At 52.5% G+C, this 14,906-nt stretch overlaps 1 protein-coding gene across 1 annotated transcript; it reads left to right on the top strand.

Moving 5' to 3' along the window:
- Positions 1-5,415: 5,415 nt before the first annotated feature.
- Positions 5,416-14,407, top strand: PHB1 (prohibitin 1). The gene is made up of 7 exons (XM_054014446.1): positions 5,416-5,498; positions 7,482-7,606; positions 8,221-8,382; positions 9,227-9,369; positions 10,262-10,378; positions 12,237-12,332; positions 13,173-14,407. The coding sequence occupies exons 2-7, from the start codon at positions 7,519-7,521 to the stop codon at positions 13,383-13,385; spliced, it is 819 nt and encodes a 272-aa protein (XP_053870421.1). The 5' UTR covers positions 5,416-5,498; positions 7,482-7,518; the 3' UTR covers positions 13,386-14,407.
- Positions 14,408-14,906: the final 499 nt, after the last annotated feature.

Genomic DNA, 14,906 nt, shown 5'->3' on the forward strand with positions numbered 1-14,906 from the left:
TGCTTGAGCTGGTTCATGTCCACCTTGCCCGGGAGCGAGAGGTTCGAGACAGGAGGCTGGCGAGGGAGGTCACTGGTTTTCTGCAGGGCAGTGCTGCCACCGTCTGCCAGGAGCCAAGGCCTTCCCCACCCGTTAGGACCAGCCGAGAAGCACAAAGGTGCAGTTTGCAGGCGATAGCGGCCTCGTCTCCCAGCTCTCTGCAGAGACTGGTTTGATTTTCTCCGCGGAGTGGGAAGAGACCTCCAGGCAGCACAGAGCGCTGAGGCTGGGGGTGGCCAGTGGCAGTGAGCCGGGTTTGGTGGAGGCCTGGCAGCTCGGAGCATCTCCTGAGGTCAGGACTGGGTGGAGGAGGAGGATTGCTGGGCTTTGGTCATCATGGGTGGCAGCAGCTCTGGCAAATTCTTCCCACTGCAGCTGACCAACCCCGCCTCTGTTGGAAACTTCTTCCCAGCTAGCAAATTCTGGTCTTAACTAAAACCCTGCAGCCTTCCAAACTGCCCTTTCCCGGTCTCGTTCTTCTCTTCCCCGCCTCGCTGGCTAAGCGCGGGAGAACCCTTCCCCACCCCGCGCCTCAGTTTCCCCATCTATAATACATGGGTAACCATCCAAACCCATCTCGCGAGGGGGCGAGGAGGTCATGAGGTTCGCTCCTCCACACTTGCAAACCACCCTGGGACCTTCCACAGCGAAGTGTTATGGAAGGACGTGGGGAGGAAGGTTATTATTTAGAATTATCCTCTCTCCAGGTGCCATCAGGAGGGACGCAACCTTGAATGCTGGACGCTCACAGACCCTCCACGGTGGCTGACTGGTGTTTCAGGTTAAACGTAAGACAGAGACAAAGAGCCCATTGGATCAGCTACAATAAACAAGATTTATTTAGGAACTCGTAAATCAGGCCGGGCCCCCCGAAGTGGGGACACCCAGCCATTAAGTGCTCCCTCCCCTGCTCCCCCCGACCTACACGTATCTGATACCTGATGGATGTCAGGATCCAAGCTACACGCTCACAAATCACCAGGCTGCAGCTTAATGAAGACCCCATGCGTCGTGGCATTAAGTTAAAGGCAGAACACGCAGGGGAAGGTGCCTGGAACAAGCTACTGCCATGGCGGGGATGCAAAGGGCGGGGCTTTGCCAGGGGCAAGTGGCCACAGGCTTAGCTGGATGTAATCTGTCTTTTCTTTCCTTCCTGGATACAGGGTCAGAGGGAAAGGTAGGTCTCCTGAGAGCGTCCTGTGCTGAGACTTTAACAGGAGGCTGCTGTCTCCTCCTAGTGGCTATGTAGGAGTAGGGATCGCATCCACCAGGAAAGCAGGCTGGAGCAAATAGGGGTTTGTAAACTTCGGAGGCTTTACAAGGTTTTGTGTGTGTGTCTGTCTGTCTCACATACACACCCACACCCTCTGCCTTTGCTTACCGGACGGGGAGTCCTGGAAATCCTTGGTGATCAACAGCCTTTGTGCCATTTTCTGAGACTGCTTGAAATTGCCACCTGATCTCTGTAACCCCAAACATGACGGAACGTACCACAGGCCTGGTCTACACTTAAACATGAGGTCGACTTCGCTATGCCACTTGGGGCTATGAAAAATTTTGCACCCCGTGAGATGTAGTTAGGTCAACCCAACCGCCAGTATAGATACAGCTAGGTCGATGGAAGAATTCTTCCGTCAATCTAACTACTGCTTCTCGGAGAGGTGGATTAACCGGAAAACCCCTACGTCGATGTAGGAAGCGTCTATGTTATAGGACTGGAGTAGCACAGCTGCATCTCCGTAGCTGTGCCGCTGTGGCACAAGTATACCCATAAGGCACAACCCCTGTCAAAAGAGGCAGGGCTATCTAATGGTTAAAGACAGGGGGCTAGAAGTCGGGACTCCTAGGCGCTGTTTCTAACTGTGTGGAAGGAAACGTGCTGTACCAATTTGGATATGAGACTAAAAATCAGGACTCCAGAGTCTACTCCTGTCTCTGCCACTGACTCACTTTGTGACCCTGAGCAAGTCCCTTAACCTTTCTCTGAGCCTGGTTCCCCATCATTAAAACGGGTGAACTAATTTCTATTTCAGAGGGCTGTTGTGAGGCTCCATCAGTTCACACCTGCAGACAATGTTTATAGACACAGCAGGTTCAGATCAATCCTGCTGTGTCTTCCCCCTGAACTAGCCACGTTTCTTCTTCAAAGGGTAGCCAGGTGGGTTTCCCCAGTGCACTGTCAGCAAACACCAAGCCCCATCTGTCTCTTCCAGCGTCCGGCTTCCCATGTTCCTAGGAATGCTGCTTATTCAGCAGGGAAAAAAGCCAATTTCAGGTCTTTTTCTCTTCTTTAATGAAAGGAGAGGAACATGTAATGGCTGATTACTGTGACTGTGGTTAGCCAGGGCTTCTGGGACTTGATGCTTCAGTTAACTGGGGGATATGCCGGAGCATGAGAAAGGGATCTGAGTGACCACGTGCTGCCCTAGGTGGGCAGGAACAGAGGCGAAGCAGGAATAGAGACTACCTTGCTTGCTTAGACCTACCAAGTTTCTCCTCTGTGACCAAAATCCTGGTACTGGACTAGGCCTCTTAGAGATTATTGTCTTCTCCATGTTCACATGCTCTGCACAATATCACACCCACAGCTCGGTACCACCACTCAATCCACCATCCCGAGTCATCCCACTAGAATCCAGAGTGAGGAGCATGGTAAAAGACTTGAGATTGATAAATGGCTCCAAGTACTCACCAGAGCCACTCCGCCAGCTGCTGTAATCTGAGAACATCCCAGCTCTACAAACTGCTACATCTTCTCCACTGTGTGCACCTTCGGGCCACATGGCTCACATGGACTTCAAACCCTCTGGCCCCTGCTACTGGTAGAGGTGCCAATAATTCCCCAGAGTACACGTTGCCATCAGCCAGTTCGCCAAATGCCCTATATGGGCACCCTTGCTGCTCCAACTGCTTCAGAACTACAAATTCACCCTCCCATGTCTAATCCTTTGCACTCTCCAGAGTACCCATCTAGGTCACCCACTTTACCAGCTGGCCTTGGCATCTTCCACTACCGACTACCCCGTGCTGCTCAGAGCCGAGCACACTATCACATGCCCTACCAACTGCTCTGCCCTCCCCAGCCCCTTCCCCCAATGCTCCTGCCAACTTTCCCAAGACACATGGCCCCTTCCCTGAAGCACAATGGAACGTTCACCACCATGCTCACTGCCCTGCGGTTCTTGCCGTCAATCAATACGGGCGTCACTGTCATCAGCCGTGTCAATCATCCCATACCAAAATGGTCCTTAAAGGTACACATGCCAGGCACCCCACAGACCCACCTCACCTGCAAACCTTCTTGGTTTCAAGACACTCCCTGCTATGAAAATACCCTTGCCCCTAGAGAGCACCCTACTCTTCTTCCTCTCCCGTACGTGAACATCCCTCCTCCCCATTAGGAAAAGACACCTTTCCGAGATCACCATCACCCTGCACGGTAGTGACCCCTGACTCTCTTACTGCATTAGGGCTAATGATGCAACTATCAGATAGGGGAGGGTTCTCTGATTTTCAGGGGCTCAGCATCCTTAATTGAGGCCAGATTTTCCAGAGAGCTCAGGTCCCATTTAGGCTCCTAATTAAGGGCCCGATTCTCAAAGTGCTCAGCCCCCAGTGTGACATGTACAGCCAGATTTTCAAAAGAGCCATAAAGGTTAGGGTTAAGATTCAGCCATGTTACCTTTTGTCTCTTCAAGCAGCTGTCCTTTAGCCACGCTTGGTTATTTCCAACACCGAAAATATTTAGAGATGCTTCTTTTGAAACTTCCAGTAATACTATAACTGAGCAAAGCCCTGATTTTTTTATTTCGTTCCAAAGATCATCCAAGGCTCAAATGGAGGGCACAGACCTGACTAATACACATGACAAGGTCCCCACTACGAAGCAGTAGGGCGGAAACGACCCGTGATCTCGTTTATTTAACACTCTCAGAGTTTTCTACTCCTTCATTTCCACGATTCAACGTTTCTGATGTGGCATGGCAACATAAGAAATGACAGAATAACGTCAGGTTTGGGACAGGAATTCCCTGACTTGGCCAAAACGTTTTGGTAGGAGTGGGGAATACGACCTTTCCTAGGGATACACTTACCTTGCAGAAGGCATGCTGCGAGTGAAGGGATATTGGAGCACTGCACTTGAAGAAGTCTCCTTGCTTTGAACAGGTAGGTGGTTGAGGGTTGAAGCACAGTCCTTTCTGGTGACAGCCTGACTCCACAGAGTTTTCTGGTGGGAGCAGAGCGCATCCCTTTCCGGGGATCCTTTTACAGGAAAGAGCACTCTAGGGCAGTGATATATTGGCTCTTTGTAGGGGCCCTCCTGTGCTAGAGGCAGGTCAGAGGGGTTGGGGCATAGTCCTTTTAGGGAACCCCTGCCTGGCCGAGAAGTTTAAAGGGGGGTTGGAGCATAGTCCTTTTGGGGAACCCCCTCCCTGCAGAGAAATGGCGGGGGGTGGACATGGTCGTTTGCAGGATTCCCTGCCTGGCCGAGAAGTTTAAAGGGGGGTTGGCGCATGGTCCTTTTGGGGAACCCCTGCCCGACTGAGAAATGGGGGGTGGGGTGGACATGGTCGTTTGCAGGATTCCCTGCCTGGCCGAGAAGTTTAAAGGGGGGTTGGCGCATGGTCCTTTTGGGGAACCCCTGCCCGGCTGAGAAATGGGGGGTGGGGTGGACATGGTCGTTTGCAGGATTCCCTGCCTGGCCGAGAAGTTTAAAGGGGGGTTGGCGCATGGTCCTTTTGGGGAACCCCTGCCCGGCTGAGAAATGGGGGGTGGGGTGGACATGGTCGTTTGCAGGATTCCCTGCCTGGCCGAGAAGTTTAAAGGGGGGTTGGAGCATGGTCCTTTTGGGGAACCCCCTCCCTGCAGAGAAATGGGGAGGGGGTGTGTGGACATGGTCTTTTGTAGGATTCCCTGCCTGGCCGAGAAGTTTAAAGGGGGGGTGGAGCATGGTCCTTTTGGGGAACCCCTGCCCGGCTGAGAAATGGGGGGTGGGGGTGGACATGGTCTCTTGCAGGATTCTCTGCCTGGCAGAGAAGTGGGCGTGGGTTGGAGCATGGCTCTGTGCCCATCACGCTGGCACCGGGCGGGGAGCGAACAGCGGAGAGCCAAGCCAACCCCGAGCCCCCTCAGGCACCAGCTCCTCCAACACGTGCATCCCGCCTCCCTCCCCCCGCGGCGGGACTACACTTCCCAAGAAGCCGTGCGCCTAGCGAGGCAGAGCCGAGGCCAATAGAGAGAGACTTTGCTCCGCGGGCGAGGCAGGACGAGGCCTGCCGGACGTTGTAGTCTAGCCAGCTTCGGCCTCGCCGGAGAGGGGCGAGCAGGGGGTGGCTGGCGAACTACGAATCCCAGAGCGCTTTGCGCGCCTGCGGGAACCAATGAGAGACGCGCATGCGGAGGACGGCGCAGGCGCTGTTGGCTGGCTCCTCATGTGGAGGTCAGGGTTGTGGCAGGAGGTGAGTGGAGAAGCGGGGAGTTGGGGTCCGGTCCGGTCCCTGCCGGGAGTGGGGGAGGGAGGAGCGCTAGCTGCGATCCGGAGCGGGAGGTGGAAGCCGGGGGTCAGAGCCGGAGAGCGCGAGGCGACCCGCCCACCGGGGGGACGGGAGCTGGGAGTGGGGCCTCCTTTGGCGGGAGAGCGGGGCTGGGAAGGAGGGGGGAGATGGGATGGGGGGGCTGGAGGAATATGGGAATTGGAGGGGGCTGGGGGAGTTGGGAAGGAGAGGGAGCGGGGCTGGGGCTGGAGGAATATGGGGGGTTGGAGGGGGCTGGGGGAGTTGGAGGATCCTGGGGAAGTTGGGAAGGAGAGGGAGCGGGGATGGGGCTGGAGGAATATGATGGGTTGGAGGGGGCTGGGGGAGTTGGGAAGGAGAGGGAGCGGGGATGGGGCTGGAGGAATATGGGGGGTTGGAGGGGGCTGGGGGAGTTGGGAAGGAGAGGGAGCGGGGCTGGGGCTGGAGGAATATGGGGGGTTGGAGGGGGCTGGGGGAGTTGGAGGATCCTGGGGAAGTTGGGAAGGAGAGGGAGTGGGGATGGGGCTGAAGGAATATGGGGGGTTGGAGGGGGCTGGGGGAGTTGGGAAGGAGAGGGAGCGGGGATGGGGCTGGAGGAATATGGGGGGTTGGAGGGGGCTGGGGGAGTTGGGAAGGAGAGGGAGCGGGGATGGGGCTGGAGGAATATGGGGGGTTGGAGGGGGCTGGGGGAGTTGGAGGATCCTGGGGAAGTTGGGAAGGAGGGGGAGCGGGGATGGGGCTGAAGGAATATGGGGGGTTGGAGGGGGCTGGGGGAGTTGGGAAGGAGAGGGAGCGGGGATGGGGCTGGAGGAATATGGGGGGTTGGAGGGGGCTGGGGGAGTTGGAGGATCCTGGGGAAGTTGGGAAGGAGGGGGAGCGGGGATGGGGCTGAAGGAATATGGGGGGTTGGAGGGGGCTGGGGGAGTTGGGAAGGAGAGGGAGCGGGGATGGGGCTGGAGGAATATGGGGGGTTGGAGGGGGCTGGGGGAGTTGGGAAGGAGAGGGAGCGGGGCTGGGGCTGGAGGAATATGGGGGGTTGGAGGGGGCTGGGGGAGTTGGAGGATCCTGGGGAAGTTGGGAAGGAGAGGGAGTGGGGATGGGGCTGGAGGAATATGGGGGGTTGGAGGGGGCTGGGGGAGTTGGGAAGGAGAGGGAGCGGGGATGGGGCTGGAGGAATATGGGGGGTTGGAGGGGGCTGGGGGAGTTGGGAAGGAGAGGGAGCGGGGATGGGGCTGGAGGAATATGGGGGGTTGGAGGGGGCTGGGGGAGTTGGGAAGGAGGGGGAGTGGGGGGCTGGGAAGGGGGAGTTGGAGGATCCTGGGGGAGTTGGGAAGGAGGGGGAGCGGGGCTGGAGGATCCTGGGGGAGTTGGGACAGAGGGGGAGCAGGGCTGGAGGAGAATGTGGGAGGCTGGCTGTCTTGGGGGATGGTGCCGGGGGGGGACTGGGGAGGGGGATTTGGAGGTCCCGGAGTGGAGGACAAAGCAGTGGAGCCCTAGTGCTGGGCTGTCTCTAGAAGGAAGCACAGAGAGGAGAGGAGGAGCATTTCAGGGCCTTGCCCTGGTGTGGGGGCATGGAGTGAAGTCTGTGGCCTTTGTAGGGTCTGACCTCTGGGAGTCTGGAGCCTCAGGATAAGGGAAGGGGAGCTCCACGGAGAGTCTGGTCTGAGGTGTTGGGCTATGCAAGGGGATTTGTGGGACATGGGGGTGTGGTGAGGGAAAGGGGCGCTCCCGTGGTAAGGGGACAACCTTCAACTGGGCTTGAGGTGAGATCTGACTGGGAAGGGAGCCTGGGGCTGCAGCTATTCCTGCTGTGATGAATGCTGTCAGTGGGGATGGGAGTTCTTTATGGCTCCGTCCTACAGAGGGACAGAGGAAAACCTAGGCTCCTTGAGTAAGTACCTTTCTAATATGTTTACTGGATTTTTGCAGGTGTGACTCTGCAAAGAGGCTGCAGTTGGACTGACAAATGGCTTCCAGACTGTTTGAGAACATTGGCAAATTTGGTTTGGGATTAGCCATTGCAGGGGGAGTTGTCAACTCCGCTCTCTATAATGGTGAGGAGCAGAAGGGATGGAGCTGAAATAATCTTTCTCTACTAAAAATTAGTGAAGCTGAGATATTTATAAGAGAGTATAAACTTGCCTTGGAATAGTTCTTGAGCTCAGCTACTCAGGATTGGGAGAACTAATTAATTGGCCTTCCTGGCCTTCATTCTTGGTTGCTCTGCTCCTTGTGTTGTCACGTACGCCCATTTTGCACTGGCATGAAACATTATCATTCTTAACGGCTAGTATTTGACACCAGTGTAACTGACGACACAAGATGCAGAAAAACAGAATCAAATCTTCTGCCTAGAAAACTGTCTTCTATGGTGTTCTTGAAAGGAGACTGGTCTAGTGATTGAAAAGTAGGGGACTAGGAGCCAAAAGTTGTTTTATCGTTTGCTCTCCTACTGACTGACTAGCTTGACTTTGGGCAAGTCACTTATTTGTACCTCAGTTTCCCCATGTAAAATAAAAATATTTGATTAACCCCCTGGGAATTGGAGAGGCTTAACTAATGTGGATAAGCCTCTAATATCTTCTGTGAAGTGTTTTGGTAATGTGCAAAGTATAATCAATGGTGATGGTTAAAGTTGTATTTGATGTGCTCTTTTTTTCTCCTCTAGTCGATGGAGGACACAGAGCCGTTATCTTTGATCGAGTCCGTGGCGTTCAAGATGTGGTGGTAGGAGAAGGAACCCACTTTCTCATCCCCTGGATACAGAAACCAATCATCTTTGACTGTCGTTCTCGCCCACGTAATGTCCCTGTCATCACTGGCAGCAAAGGTGAGCGTTCCGGGCAAGTGGCAGCTGTGAGAGCAACATTGGTGTCGTTCACCCAGGGTCCCTTAGGGTACGTCTACACTGCAGTTAGACATCCAAGGGTAGCGCGTGCCAGCTCATGTAGACATACCCTTAGTGCCCATGTCAACTAGGGCGCAGTCCTGCAAAATGCTGGCTGCCTTGCACTCCCCATGAAGGTAACGGCAGAAGGAGGTTTTCAGCACCTCGCAGGATAGTGCCTCAAAGTTAAGGCCCTGCGAGATTGTAGCTCCTCAAAACACCTCTTTGATCATATGTCCTGTCCCTTATTCTCATGTTGCTTTTGGGTGACTTGGTAAAGTAAGCTAATGGGGATGGGATCCCTGGGACAAAATAGGGCTAAGTAGGCAGGGCCAGAGGGATGGTAAGGCCTGATTTTCATGGTCTGTGTCCTTACAGGATAAGGCTCTTGTCCTTTCTGGTGTGGCAATCCCATGGGTGCTGGCATCAGTCTGGCATGTGTCCTCTGCCAGCAGTCTGTTCTGTGATTGGTAGTGATAAGGAACCCTTTCCTCAGGCCTTCAGGTTGTCCCTTAAAGACAATTTCCCCACAGGTAGAGTAGGGTAAATAATTCCCAGCCTCAGAAGCAAGACAAAGCGTAAATCATGTTTGTAAGAGGTGTTGAGCTCTCCAATGAAAGAGACAATAGAAGGACAAATGGGGCAGGAGAGATGCTTGCCGCTGCAAATACTGTGGGAGAGAAGAGAGAGAGCTGAACACATTTGTCCTTCCCTGTTCGGTGGCCGTAGAAAGAGCTATTCCTTGTCCCCATGATTTGCTGTCTAACTCATGCACCTATCTCTGCAGATCTACAGAACGTGAACATCACGCTGCGTATCTTGTTTAGACCAGTTGCTGCCCAGTTACCTCGAATTTTCACTAGCCTCGGTGAGGATTATGACGAGCGCGTACTGCCGTCCATCACCACCGAGATCCTGAAGTCTGTTGTGGTAAGGGCCATGCAACGGCTTGTGCCAGTTGTGCTGCTGTGATCTTCCCCTAGCAGCGAGAGACCTAATTTAGCATGGATCATTCAATGCTCTGGACTAGAAACACCCTCCTGCAAGTTGTCCTCCAGAGAATGAAGATGGTCATGCCGCTGTTTGCTTCTCTGCCATCCCCCTGTTTGGGAGAGTTGATAGTTGCATCAGATACAGTCTTGTCGATCATGATGGGGAGCTGAGTTCATTTTGGTGCTCCTCAAAGCCCCACTCAAGAGTTAACAGTTATCGTCAGCCCCCTCTCCAGCCTTGAATTGCTGTAGGGCTTCCCAGCCTCTCCAGCAAAGGGAGTCCCTCTTATGCCACAGGCAGCTCCTTGAAAACTGCCCACCTTCCCTCCCAGCTCCCCCGGCTGGCTGTGAAGAAGCCTCAGGCAGACCCCTCACCAACCTAGGCTTCTCTGCCCCAGTCTTGTAGCATTAAGCTGCAAAAACATGTGGCCTTTTGGAAAGTGGAAGGAGAGGAGCCACACAATACAAACACCATAGGGAGAAAAAAGAAAGGGGTGTGTGGGTGGGGGCTGGGACGGGGACAAGAGAAGGAAGAACAAAGGATGATAAGAACTGGAAGGAAAGGGGGAGTAGTGACAAGAACCCTACTGCTATAGTAGGGTCTGGTATTGGGGCACAAAGGGTGCCCTTGACAATCAGTTGCAAGTAGGCTCCAACCTAAAAGGGCTGGAATTCTCTTTTAGGCTGCAGCCCCCAAACATCTCCCTGTCTGTGATGGGGAAAGCTGGGTGGAGAAGCTCAAGATGTTGTGAGCTTTCCTTCATAGAATCTGCATGTTGTTTGTGCATGTCTCTTTCTCCTCTCACTTCTCCTGCCCGTCCTGGCTTCAGGCTCGTTTTGACGCAGGAGAGCTGATCACACAGAGAGAGCTGGTCTCCAGGCAAGTGAGCGAAGACCTCACGGAGCGAGCAGATACCTTTGGCCTCATCCTAGATGACGTTTCCTTGGTAAGAGCTCTTTCTTTTTAGGAGTTTGCTCAGATAAGAGCCAGCGCAAGTGTAGCATGGTAGCTAGAGCAGGGGACTGAAGGTTGGGACGTCTGGTTTTTATCCTAGGTTAGGGGAGGAATGTGATGCATCGGGTAAGTCTACACTGCAATAAAATACCCATGGCTGGGGCTGTGGGGCTATAAAAATTGCAGTGTAGCTGTTTGGGCTCAGGCTAGACCCTGGGCTCTGAGATTCTGCATGTGGGGAGGGTCTCGGGGCTCATCCTGGAGCCCAAACATCTACACTGCTCATTTTAGCCCTACAGCCCAGCCCCATGTCAGCTGATCTGGGCTCTGACGCTCAGTGTCACAGGTTTTTTCTCACAGTGTAGACATACTCTCAGGGGCTAGGACAGGGTGCTGGTAGTTAGTTATTGGGTTTTGTTCCTGGTGGCTCTGTTACTGAGTTACTGTGACTTGAGCAAATCCTTGAGGACCTGGCCTGTACTGACTTGCTGGCTGACAACTGTGCCTCAGTTTGTAAACTGTTTAGAGACTCTTGTGGAAGGCCCTATATGTGCATAAGGGGATCTCAGGAAAGCCTGCAGAAGGACAAGCTACAATATCCTGAGCACCCAGTATAAAAAAAAAAAAAAATCCCAACCTTGTTTAGCATCTTTCCCTTCAGTTTTCTGTCAATAATTAAATTCCTCCTCCTGAGACCATCCTTGAGGTGAACTCTGCTCTAGTGCTTGTGGTAATTGAAATCCTTTATTACATGCACTGCACTGCTTCCTGGGATTTCCCTACAATAGCCTATCAGAGCAAACTCTGGACTTGGCTTTGGGTGTGTTCCTTAGAAAACACTATCTTGGTGAGGTGTGTTCACTGTCCCAGTATTTCCCTGCTGGAAGTGAGTATTGGCTCTTTCCGCCTGAGGCGGCTGCCTTCTGAACATGCTGCAGAGGGAGGCTCACCTTTCCCCTATTGCATCTCAGTAGAGTGCAGCTGTTCAAACAGTCTGCTGAGAATACGAGTACAGAATTGAGCGGGAAAGGTAGGTCGGTTTCAGGACAGCTTGACCTACAGCGAGCTCCCCCTACTGGCTGCATTGGGAAGTTGCAACAGGACTTTCTGGGAGGATAGTGTAATGTTGCTTTGAGGCTACGTCTACACTACCACGATAAGTCGACCTACGCTACACAACTCCAGCTACGTTATTCACGTAGCTGGAGTCGACGTACCTTAGGTCGAGTTACCGTGGGGTCTACACAGTGGGGGGGTCGACCTGAGAAACTCTCCTGTCGACTTACCTTACTCTTCTCGTTGGGGGTAGAGTACAGGGGTCGACGGGAGAGCGATCTGCTGTTGATTTGGTGGGTCTTCACTAGACCCACTAAATCAACCACCAGTGGATCAATCTCAGAGTGTTGACCTTGGCTATAGTGTAGATGTAGTCTGAGTCTAAAGCCTACTATGGGATGATTCCGTTACTCGATTTTTTTTCCTGGCTTTACGTGGCTTTACTTAGTAAATGCTTTACAGCTCTGTTCGCCGCCGCCCATTAAATTCAAAACAGAAACCAGTTGAAGGTAGAAACTGAGTCAAACCTGATCGGAGAAGGCTGCTGCTCCATTCACGTCAATGGAGCTATGCCTGTTTACATCAGCTCTGAGTTCAGACTGTAGAACATGGTGTGGCTCTCCTTCTTGGTCCAGTGTACCAAATAAGATCTCTGAGGAAGAGGGACCTCCTTCCTCTTCTCTTCTCCAGCTTCAGTGATACAGGCAGGTTTCCTGCCTCTCCGATGGTGAGTGGTTCCTAGCAGCAGAACTATCCTAATGGGTACTCTCATCTTCCTCATTCCCCGCCCTTAGACACATCTGACCTTTGGGAAGGAGTTCACGGAGGCAGTAGAATTGAAGCAGGTGGCCCAGCAGGAAGCAGAGAGAGCCAGATTCATAGTGGAAAAGGTGAGTGGACGACTTCCAGCTGGGGACTGACTCCAGTCCCCAGTCATCCAGTTCCTACCCCGACTAGTAACATTCATCTGTCCAATGTTCTGAAGCACTTAAGAATGCTCTGACCAGGAAAGCATGCCACAGAACGGGCAGGCTCCATCTGTTCTTAATAGTCACACTTCAAAGCTGCGCTGTTACGTTGAGTCTTCTGAAATCAGCTGTGGTATTTTTACCAAACCTACTGAATAGCAATGTTCTCTGGAGGTTTTTTAAAGGAGGGAGCATCATCTCTTGCAAGAGCTGGGGTGAGAGGTTGAGGGTGCTCTGATTCTGTTTCTGACTTGCTGAACCTTTGAAACAATCAGTTAAGCTCTCCATGTGCCAGTCTGGAGAATGGGCATAGTACCTACTTCAGGGGGGTTGCTGTGTGGCTTAATTCTTTGCACTGTACTTGGAGATCCTTGGCTGATCGGAGCGCAAAGCATTGTAAGTTTCAACAGAAAATAATCTTGTTTAAAAAGTCCCGGAGCCTTGTTGGAAACACAAGTTTCATGTTGACACATGCTGAAAATGAAACTGATGGGAAACACAGTGAAACTAACCATTCCAGTTGTAAGATGGTAACGAAGCAAGTCTGTGCACCTTTACCTGGGATCGCTTACCTTGCCAGTGCCCCTCTTTCCTTGTCAATTAATGGCCTGGCTGAGCTCCCTTGTTAAGGCTGTTGGTGCGGGAGAGGGGAAGTTCAGGTCTTAAATCATCAAGGACGGCAGCTGCATTTTCCGCCTGCTTTTCAGGTTCTTCATCCCACCTATATCCCTACATGCCCATTCTTTTTCGCTCCCCTTGCAGGCTGAGCAGCAGAAAAAAGCAGCGGTCATTACTGCCGAGGGGGACTCAATCGCAGCCGAGCTGGTCGCCACCGCACTGACCGCAGCCGGGGACGGCCTGATTGAACTGCGCAAGCTGGAGGCAGCCGAAGACATCGCTTACCAGCTGTCACGGTCCCGCAACATCACCTACCTGCCGTCCGGCCAGTCGGTGCTGCTCCAGCTGCCCCACTGAACGTAGTTTTGCAACCAGTCGTTATCTAATTGCCTCTAAATAATCCCTTAAACAAAAAAAAAATCATTGAGATTTCCTGATTGGGTAAAGCAAAGGAAACAAAATTAAATGCATCCTCAATCGAGTCCTTAATCTCGTAACGCTCAGCTCTCTTTGACGAGAATACGGAGTTCCTCCGATGGCCTTGTACACTCAGTGCAGAAGCTGCAATGGTCAGTAAACTAGATGGAAGAAATTGCCCCTTTCTTGAGAATCCAGGGTAGAGCGGGGTGGGGGGAATGATGTCTTGTATTTGCTTCTTGGATGAATTTGTAGTAGACCAGGCCATTCGCTGTTGACCATAGAAATGTTGTACCAATGAGATTTCACTGTCCTGCTTCACAAAGCATGGTCAATATAGGCAATGGCACGCATGCCCTGGACTACCGCTGTTTGTCCCTGCTGCCTACAGAAAGGGAATGGGAGTGCTGAGGGCCTTCTTCCTTACTCAACCCAGTGTTTTGCAGGTGTCAGCTGAGGCTAAGAGGACATCTGTTGTCAGGTTAGCAGCTCTGCTCTGATTGGCTTTCTGAACCGTGGCATTGTAGGCAGGAGGGGTGGCCTTATGGCATGTGACCGGGGGTGTCAGAGCAGCTGAGTTCTAACCTTTGCACCCCAAAAGGTGGAACTTTCCTGATGTAGAAGTGAAGCTATTTCTACTCTACAGGAAACATTCCTTCTGTGCATAATGAAATAGTTCCCTCTCTCTTCCTCCTCCCCCTTCTTGGTGCCCTGATTGCTGTGACTCCCTGTTGTACGCAGGGTTGGGTCTCCACCAAGGTTGGTAAATGTGGTGGCATTGGTGTCTAATTCAGACAAAGAAGGTCTGACTTAATGTTCCACGGTTCAGACAGTCTGAGCTTGGCAGTCTGATTCGCTGCAGCACCACCGCTGCGTTTTTATTTAGAGAACCCGAATTACAATGAGGATGTGAAAGACGAAGTTGTATAACCCAGCCTTCAATAAATGAAACCACCACCCTGCCCAGCTTTGTCACGTTTCCATTTCTTAAAAGAATGAAGTTCTGAAAAAAGGTGCTTCTTGCTGTTGCTATTTCAGGTCCCAAAGCAAAAAGTCCCCCGCAGCAAGATTCTCTCTGGCTCCAAAGAAGGGTGTGTCTTGAGCAAAATTCCCAAGCAGTGGAACAAAAACAAATTGCTTTTGGTTAAATAAAACTTGGCTTGAGCAATGGAGCTCTTGAATTAAAACTTGAGCCGTCTTCCACTAGACAATACTAGCCTTCACGTGTCTGTTGCTGGGCTTCCTGTTTGCACTTAGTGTGAGAATCAAAATGCCCTGATAAGCTGTTGTGAGACTTTTCGCTGAAACCAGTAAATAGAAGACATCTTGCAAGGCTTCTGCTGCAAAGATTCACCAACTGGACTTCCAGAGGTTAGAGGGCTCATGCATCTCAAGCAGCAGAATAATTCTGGGGGTAGAGCACTAGACTGAGAATGGGACTTGGGGGTCTAGGACCTGCTC

This window comes from Malaclemys terrapin, chromosome 25, assembly GCF_027887155.1.
Source record: "Malaclemys terrapin pileata isolate rMalTer1 chromosome 25, rMalTer1.hap1, whole genome shotgun sequence".
Lineage (NCBI taxonomy): Eukaryota > Metazoa > Chordata > Testudines > Emydidae > Malaclemys > Malaclemys terrapin.

Coding starts and splice junctions, on each gene's coding strand:
- PHB1 (XM_054014446.1), top strand. CDS start 7,519: ATGGCTTCCAGACTGTTTGAGAACATTGGCAAATTTGGTTTGGGATTA. Junction 10,379..12,236: donor TCCTAGATGACGTTTCCTTG/GTAAGAGCTCTT, acceptor CCCCGCCCTTAG/ACACATCTGACCTTTGGGAA. Junction 12,333..13,172: donor CCAGATTCATAGTGGAAAAG/GTGAGTGGACGA, acceptor CTCCCCTTGCAG/GCTGAGCAGCAGAAAAAAGC.